This window comes from Euphorbia lathyris, chromosome 6 (genome assembly GCF_963576675.1).
Source record: "Euphorbia lathyris chromosome 6, ddEupLath1.1, whole genome shotgun sequence".
In the NCBI taxonomy this organism is placed as follows: Eukaryota; Viridiplantae; Streptophyta; class Magnoliopsida; order Malpighiales; family Euphorbiaceae; genus Euphorbia; species Euphorbia lathyris.
The window spans coordinates 27,179,420-27,188,915 of record NC_088915.1 but is presented as its reverse complement, the minus strand read 5'-3'; the positions used below and the strand labels follow the sequence as shown (position 1 = coordinate 27,188,915).

General features: G+C 36.4%; 1 protein-coding gene across 2 annotated transcripts; it reads right to left on the bottom strand.

Annotated features, from left to right (window-relative positions):
- Positions 1–2,072: 2,072 nt before the first annotated feature.
- LOC136233237 (uncharacterized) lies at positions 2,073–5,152 on the bottom strand. 2 transcript variants are annotated; one of them, XM_066022855.1, is made up of 6 exons: positions 4,945–5,152; positions 4,601–4,858; positions 4,095–4,269; positions 3,761–4,019; positions 2,544–2,663; positions 2,073–2,457 (listed from the first exon to the last, which is right to left on the bottom strand). In XM_066022855.1, the coding sequence occupies exons 3-6, from the start codon at positions 4,259–4,261 to the stop codon at positions 2,416–2,418; spliced, it is 588 nt and encodes a 195-aa protein (XP_065878927.1). In that variant the 5' UTR covers positions 4,262–4,269; positions 4,601–4,858; positions 4,945–5,152; the 3' UTR covers positions 2,073–2,415. The 2 variants fall into 2 exon arrangements, with proteins under 2 accessions (XP_065878927.1, XP_065878926.1); XM_066022854.1 differs by having other exon boundaries at positions 2,073–2,663.
- Positions 5,153–9,496: the final 4,344 nt, after the last annotated feature.

Here is a 9,496-nt window from a genome sequence, read left to right as displayed (position 1 = left end):
AAAAGAGCTTTTCGTGAAAAGCTCCAAAATGTTTCAGTGTCTAGAGAAAATGCGAAACGCTGCAGTTATATAAACCTAACCAAACATGCCCTTAATAAACCTATATATTAATTGATTTATGGAAGGACCTAATACACCCATATATGAAAGATCAAGGACTCAATGTGTCTAAATGAAAGATCGAGGGCTTAATGCACCAAATGGTGAAAGATTAGGAGCTCAATGTGTCTAAATAAAAGATGGAGGGCTTAATGCACCAAACAATGAAAGATCAGGGGCCTCAAGATGCTTTTTGCCTTTTTTTAGGTCACAAATTAACAAAAATTAAATACAGTTCATTCTAAGAACCAAAATGAAATTTATTTGATTTGACAAATTATGTGATTTGTTTTTTTTTTGGGGGCTTTTTTCAATCTAAATCACGGCTTCATCTAGTGCTATTGCTAATGATTCTACTGAACAGACCCACCAAGCATTATGAACATCTTGATATGGAATTGTCATGGGTTGGACAAGTCATGGGTATTTCAAGTTCTGTCTGGCCAAATAAAATAAATCGGATGTGATTTTTCTTTCAGAACACGTTTGACTTTTAATAGATTAGATTATGTTTGTAGAAAACATATGATAAGGAGTGTTGGGCAGTGAAACACTGTCACATCCATAAGATGTCGGTGGCGGAGATGCGTATGTTGAGATGGATGTGTTGTCATACGAGAAAGGATCAGGTGAGTAATGAAATAATTAGGACAAAAGTAGGGGTTACATCTATTGAGAATAAAATGAGAGAAAACCGACTAAGGTGGTTTGGCCATGTGAGACGTAGAGCGCTTGATGCGCCGGTTATGAGGATCGAAGAGTGGCAAAGGGATGTAGTGGTGAGGGGTAGGGGACGACCTAAGAAAACTTGGAGGAGGGTGATCGAGAGTGATATGAGTTTACTGGGAATTGAGGAAAATATGGTAGTGGATAGGACGGAGTGGAGGGAGCGAATTTGTGTCGCTGACACGATTTGATTTCACGGTTTTATATGATGGTTCATGTTAGCCGACCCCGAATCATTTCGGGACTAAGGCTTTGATGTTGTTGTTGTAGAAAACTGGGGTTCAAAGGGTGCTGTGAGTGTGGATTATATTGGTCAAAGTGGTTGCTTAGGGCTTCTCTGGGTGCATGATATAACATAATGGAGGTTGTTGATGTTGGCAAGAATTATGTGGATGTTTTGATTCTATTGGGGTTGAGCAGCGATGGAGATTTATGGGTTTCTATGGAAATCCAGAAAGGGGAGGCGGCAGGAGTCTTGGGACATTATTCATCATACGTTTGGGATTATGGAATCCATCACCACGGATCAAGGAACTATGTTTACATTTGATGATATGAAGGAATTCGTGGAAGAGTCCAGAATAAAATTGACTCGTTCGACGCCCTTCTACGCTCAAGAAAACGGATAGGCTAAAGCATTTAATAAAATACTGATTCAGATCCTGGAGAAAATGTTAGAAGACAATCCAAGAGAATGGCATAAAATTCTTTCGAAAACACTTAGGGCAATGCGCACGCACTAGTGGAAAAATGGCCATTTGCATCGGCCGTTTAGGACCATTTGCATCGGCTATTGGCCGATGCAAAAGCCCTCGATGCAAATGTGTTTGCATCACATTTGCATTTGCGTCGGCCCTTTAAAAGGGCCGTTATTTGCATCGGCCCTTTAAAAGGGCCGATGCAAATGATGTAGCATTTGCATCACATTTTTAAAAGGGCCGATGCAAATAATGTAGCATTTGCATCACATTTTTTAAAGGGCCGATGCAAATGCAGTCTCATTTGCATCGGCCCTTTTAAAGGGCTGATGCAAATGCCATTTAAAAAAAATAAAAAAATAATAATTTGGATTGAATGGAGCTCTATAATATAACAAATAGCTTTGATTCATATATATATTAAATGGAGAATTTTCATATACATATGCCCTTAACTATAATGGAGAACACAAAGCAAGAGGCCACATGGTAGGTGTAATGGAGAAAATATAGATTACTATGTCCTTAACTATAATGTCCATGCTCATGCTGAACTATACTCATGAAACAAAATGTTGATTTTCCACTTTCTATTCCTAAAATTCCCCAGCAACCAAATAAAATAAACAAAGCAAATTGTGAACACAAAATGCTATCATAAACATAGGAATAAGGGACGATTACCATTTGGACTTGATTGAGGTGAGGTCGTAACCTATGTTCGATATATTTATACCAAAAGCATGTGGAATAATTGATCCTTGTATTCATATTGCTGTAAAAAGGGACATCAAACCATAGTCTCCAATCTCAAACTACAAAACAATCAACTTCAACAAACTCCCCCCACCTCACAAAAAGGACTTGTATGATGAGAGTCAAAGAAATATAATTAGATATTAGTAAACCCCAAAAATTTTAATACTTTACTTTCCTGTTGGATGAATCAATATAATTAGATATTAGTAATCAGTATACAACAAGGAAAAACTGAAACAAGATAAAGAAAAGAAAAGGAACCTTCTTCTCTTCAAGCTTGTTGGTGCCAAAAAGATGCAGCCTCTTTTGGCCCTCATCGTAAGATAAACCTTCTTTGTTGCAATTGAGCTGCACAAACACTTCTTCAACTGGTATGCGTTCCTGTTACCATATACATTGAAAACATATCATTATCATTGTCATATTGATGCGCAATTTGCATGGATGTAATACATAAAGTAGGAAGAAATGAACATCGATCGAGATTGCACCAGCCGTAATGGCTAAAACATATAAAAGTAGTAAGCAACATCTCTAATTAGCATACCTGCTTTCAAGAAAAAAAAGAAGAAAAAAGCATCAAACTTACTAAAGTTACAATAATAGACAATCAAAAAAAGAAAGGCGTCAATTAGCAATTGAAAGAAAACTAGGAGAGGTAAATCAAAAGAGTGCCTGCAGAGGAGAGGAATCCTCAGGTCGCAGAGGATCAAGGGAAAGTACCACCATAGCAACTGGTTGAGTATCTCAGAAAGTTGAAATAACTCTTCCAAGGCACCGCTGCTTCTAGTTCCTCAACCAAAAATAGCAATAATCTAAAACCTCATAGAAACACCCAATAACATGGAGAAGATAAGATGAACTGATCCAAATTAGTCCCTATGTCATACTCATAGAAATACCCAATAACATGGAGAAACGAAAACCATAGAACTGTAAAATCAATGAACAAGCATCCACTAGATTTAAAATTTGAATTTAAATAATAAATATAATCCAAAAACAGCAATAATCTAAAACCTCATATAACAGACAGAACCATCGACATTTGAATTCTCATAATTTGTTGTTATAAGCTAACACCGAGTACCATAAATGTATCGTATTTCTACTAAGAGTAAGCATAGAGTCAGTATAGATTACTAAATCGCAGTACATAGGAAAAATATTGAAGGGGCCAAATATGTAGGTTGTTAAGCCCTCAACCCCAATGAAGTCGAAAGAGAAATGAAACTGAAATTAAAAAATGAAATGAAGTTTGCATATGGCCACTTACGAGACCTGAGATACGGAAGTATCCATTCCTTGCCATTTTTTTTCCATTGGAAACTACTTTCATAACCACTACTGTCACCTGATTCAGTTATACGCTTATCTATTTTCCCAGCCTCTCGAGGAAATCGCATGTTTTCTCTTCCAGTTCAAAACGTATCGAAATCAAAAGGTAACCTTTTAGCCTACATTAGAAGAGTGTGTACCTGATTAAGCATCCACTTGAAGCCAACAGCAGCAGAGCATTCATTTTTAGAAGCACTAGTGAACCGGTCCAAATTTAAAACTCTATCCAAAGTCTCTATAACAGATGAAGCATTTCTTCTCCTATCCAACACCAAAAATATTTCTCCGTCCGAGCTTACGTTTATGTGACTATTTAACAATGTCTCAAGCCATCCACTCCCGGATCTTTGCATTGATAGTATTGCAAAGTATCTCACAGGATTATGTGCAAATTCAGCCCTGAAAACAAGTTAAACTCCTGATTAGAGAACTTCAAATTCAATTTCAAATTCAAAGGCAGAGATTCTCAATTACCTGCTAAAAGTTATAAGATAAGGAAAATGTGGAATAGGAATCTGCAATTTTTTAGGTTCATTAACAAAAATTGGTCTCTCAATGACTTGAATATCTTCAATTTTGATCTTACTGGTAGTGCTTATCTGCTTTAAACAGACTGAGCAGATATAAACACCACAAACCATAGTGTATCCTGTGTCACAACAAGTATGCAATTAATCGGATAAACACTTGAAATTTATGAACAACAAATCACTAAAACCAAAAACCCTAGAAAGGAAGATAGTGTAGATTTAGGACCAAAAACCAAAACAGTGCCAAATTCTGAACAATGCAAATAAAAACCCACTTTGAAACTCAGATCAGAACATGCATTCCACAAAACCCATATAGCTTAATCACACAAACCCCATCAATTTAAGACAACTAGAACAATAATTTGAAAAGATAAGAGATTTTTAAGCAAAAATTACAAGAAGAACACATTCCATAGGAAAAACAAAATAAAAATAGTGAATCTTTACCTTACTAAATAAACAAATATATTCCGTCATTGTCAATAGTTGAAGCTCCAAACAGAACCCGAAACCAGAAAAGGGTTAAGAAGAAATTTATGTGAATCTTAGAGAGTAGAGGTACCCATGAGGCGCTCCATCAAGGGGGAATAGTGGAGAACAGAAGAAGCCAAATATTTGGATGGGTGTTACCTCTTTGAACCGGACAATATTTGGATGCCTTAAGGATCTGTGGTTGATAATTTCTCTCTGGACATTCTCATCAATCTAGCAAAAGGAATGAATTAGAGAATATAAAGTATAGAATAGAATAGGTATTGAAAATTAGGAAAAAGCAATGAAAAAAAGAATACCTTTTTTCCTCTCTCTATGTACTGAACAGCAAAAAGCTCTTTGGACTTTTTATCTTTAACTAATGTAGCAACCCCAAAATTCCCAGAACCAATTTCTTTAATTACCTTGACCTAGTCGGAGGTGGAAAAGGCAGCCATGGAAGGGAGCTGAGTTTCCATCTTGTGAAAAGGAGAGGAGGGAGATGGGAGGCAGCTGCAAATAAGTACATTAACCCTAAAATCCAAATTTTATACTAACACTATTTGCATCACCTTTTATAAAGGGCCGATGCAAATAATGCAGTTATTTGCATCGTTACTTCTTAAAGGGCCGATGCAAATAGTTCAATTACTATTTGCATTGGTCCTTTTAAAAGGACTGATGCAAATAATATGTTTATTTGCATCGGTCCTTATTAAGGGCCGATGCAAATGAACCTTTTGCATCGGCCCCAAATAAAGGACCGATGCAAATGAACCTTTTACATCGCGCTTTGTAAAGGCCAATGCAAATGCGTCGATGCAAATGGTCATTTTTCCACTAGTGATGTCAAAGACACAAGCAACGAGGGTAAGTCCATTCTTCATAATATTTGGTCATGATGTAATGATATTAAAAAAAAAGTCGTTGTGCCTTCACTACAAGTGATGCATCAACATGATTTGGAGTCAGATAATTATGTGTAAGCTATGATAAAAGAACTAGAAGACTTGGACTATGAGAGACAGAAGGCACTCGACTGCATGCTTATACAGATAAAGAAAGTGGAAACTGTGTACAACAAAAAGGTGAAGAAGAAGAACTTCCAAGAAGGCGAGATTGTGTGGAAGTTAATTTTACCAAATGGAATGAAAGATCACGAGCTCGGCAAATGGTCACCTAACTAGGAGGGTCCTTTCCAAGTCCACAAAGTGCTACCTGGGAACGCCTATTGGTTAAGGAGTTTAGGTGGAGAACCACATAAAAGGTATGTTAATGGTAAATATTTAAAGAACTACTTCTAAATTATTATTCTTGCCCGAGCTCCCGCTTGAATCTAAGAAAATAAAGAATACATAAAACAAAATTCAATATATTATATGTATAATAATAAATATAAATAAAAAATTTGCTTACCTAAAGGGGGAATACAATTCTTAAAAACAGTATCGCACCAAATCTCAAACGAAGGTCGGCCTGACCCAAGAAGAAGTGGTCCTTAGTCTTGCTCCGCATCTAAAACCGCACCAGTTATATCTTCATCATGGCTCCTTATCACTGAGAAACAAAAGGAAACTGGAGTTGTCCCATGATTGATTGAAAGAACCCCAGTTGGCAGGCCAAGAGACATGGTGCATATAATACCAAGCTAGGATCCAACGACCAAGAGAAGCTAGTCCGACTCACCCCATGATGCAGTCTACGAGTGACACAGAAGGCCCTCCACCATTTAGTGTCTTGATGAGTAAGCAGGCATGTAGGAGAAAGCGCAAGGTGGCAAGAATGAATCATCCTTCCAAAAACAGAATAGTTCATTTTTTAAAGAAGGTACGAAGGTGCGAAAATACCTCACAATGTCACTTATAGCCAGTCCTGAAGAGCTATAACAGAGATCAATACCAAGATGGTCTGAAGTCCCTACAAGTGAGCCAGTACCCATGTGAGGAAAGTATGTGAAGAGCCATAGTTGTAGCAGCCACAAACCACCCCTGGGTTTAATAAACGATTTTTGCTCAACTGTGAACGCCAGACGGTGGAAAGTAGAAGCTAACAACATAGTACCTAGAGCTAATTGACACCCCGAGGCTAAGTCTTTAGCGATGATGAGTATTTCCACATTAGGTCCGAGGCTCAACGGCTTGAAGATATAATCACTCAGAAGCATCCACATGAAGTTTACATGGTTCATCAGTCAGTTCATCCTTTCAAAAAATTTCTTAATTATTTGGGCATACATGCGAGCCTTTTTGGATGAAATTGCCTTCACCTCGGAAAAGTCATCTGTCTCAATACAGATGCTCTCCAAAGATAAGTAGCCGTGTCAAAGTAACTACATCCCTTAAAGTGATAGACAATGGGCCCAGTGGAAGTACCAGGGAGTTGCAAACCGGTGACCAGTAATTCAGGACACCTTCAAGAATACTCACACAAGGATTAATGTCACACCATATAATAATTTTAAAATAAAGTCCAAAGTAAATGGTTCCCACGTCGTGCGGTTAGATCGTGCACCATGTGAACCATGTAATTTTTTGTCACAAAGTAGGCAAAAGACACTCACACAACGTGTGGAACAGCCATATGGTGTGTGAGGTGAGTCTGAACCTTCTGGTCCAAATTAGCTAATCCACATGATGTGTGGTCTATCCCCCATGTCGTGTGGAGTATAAAATGACACTAAAAAATGGCATAAAAGAGAGCCACATGCTGTGTGGTTTGAATTTCCAGCAGCCTATCTACATATGGTTCTACGATTCCGGATGTCATACCTAAAAAGACACATATATTATGTCGAATTTCCTAAAACTTTAAACTTTGTTCTTCGTAATTCCTAACTTTAGTTTCACTTTTCAAGTTCTTTTTAACTTCAATTCAATCCTTTAGCAACTTATTTTTCAAGTTCCTTACCTTTATTTACCAATTCCTAGTCCAAAATTTACTAATTTTTTAGTTAGAAATTCACTGAAATCATTTTATGTCAAGTTTTTATAGTTTATGTCCGATATCTTTTAATTCTCGTTCAGACCATTTAAAGTTTGTTCTTCTCTCGATCTCTTATAAGATATTGTTCCTGATATCCTAAATTTGATTTTAGCCTTTCGTTTTGCTTAATTTCATGCCCGGAAATCTATTTTACGAATCAATCTTCTGACCCTGAATCATTTTTCTATAGTCTGTCCAGCTTTTCACAATCTGTCCACCTGTTTCATTTTTACATTCCTGAGCTTTTCTAATTTATTTCTGTCCCCAATTTTCCCATAAACTCGTTTTTTACTTCTTGAACTTCAGTTTAGCCTTTCGTTTTACTCGATTCCGTTTTCGAAAACTCTCGTACGACTCATTCAAAGTCCGGCCCAAATCTGCCCAAAGTTAAATACTAGTTCCACTTGCAAGTTATTTAGTACCGTGCAAATCAGCTACCCAAGGATGAAGTCAGCCCCGCTCTGTTTCGATAGCTCGAAGTGCTCGCATTGCTCGTGGATCCAAAGCCAACGTCAATTCAACGCCTAACCGAGATAGCCAACTGTGGCTCCGAGTTTGTCATTTGAATTTTTCATTCATTTCCTTTACTATAATTGTTGCAATTCAATTCTTGCTCATGTTATTGATTTGGTTACATTTAATCTTGCATTTGGTTTAGCTATATGTTGATATAGAAATTGATTCAATTGTAATTCTTTTGCCTTGAACATCTGTATCCAGACTCGTTTACATCAACAAAATATACATTTTTCACCAAATCTCATGTCATTTTCGCACTTTTATTCTCCTTTATTTATTCATTTTTTAATTTATCCGCAACAACTTAAAAAGATTTTTTTTGAAGGACTTAAAAACATTAAATATCTATCAAAGTTCCATAACCGTGCTAGAGGGATTTTTTCAACCCTTGCGTCTCTCGTCAGCCGCTTCGATTAGATTTTAAGTTTAGGCGGCAAATCTATAAACTTAACCATCCATATTAATTGAGAATTAATTTCTCTGGTACGTCCACATCCAAACACACGCGACAAATTTGAAATTAGCATATTCATAAAATATCGCTACGAGATAGTTTATCATAAATCATTTAACAACCCCCATTCCACCCATCTAAGTTCTCAATTTTCCTATTTTGTTAGTTTACCTCATTAAATTTTATCAAAGTGTTTTTATTCTTAAGGCCTAATACACAAATAACCCCTGAACTTATCCAAATATTACAACTGCCTCCTCCAACTTTCAATTGTAACAACTTACCCCTTAAACTTGTCGAATTGTAAAACATAACCCAAATTGGAAATTTTTTTACCCGTACTTGAAGCAACCGTAAAAACGTTTCCCCGGATTCGTATCACGCCAAAGATCTGATTATCACACTCCACGAGCATTGCAGCTTTTGTATTCCACGTGTTTGATCAATTGCAGTCCATGTCAGTAATTTGGGGTTATGTTTTATAATTGGACAAGTTTGATGGGTTATGTTTTATAATTGGACAAGTTTGAGGAGTAAGTTGTTACAATTGAAAGTTCGGGGGGCAGTTGCAACATTTGGACAAGTTCAGGGGGTTATTTATGTATTAGGCCTATTCTTAATGTGATTTTTTTTTTTTTTTTTACTAAAATGAAAAAAGATAATTAGAAAATAAAGAATCGAGAGAAAAAGAGAAAACCAAAAAATTCAAATTCTGGGAAACCCAAGATCAGGTACTCCGTTTTTGGAGTGTACTAGAAAGAAACATGTTAACACAAAAAATTAAGTGTTATAAATAAATAGATATAATTTTTTTAAAGGAAATAAATATGATTATTTCATTGCCAAGGGTGTGCTGGAAAATATAAGAAATTATTTATCTAAAAAAGAACTATTTTAATTTTAATTCAAGCTCAAAT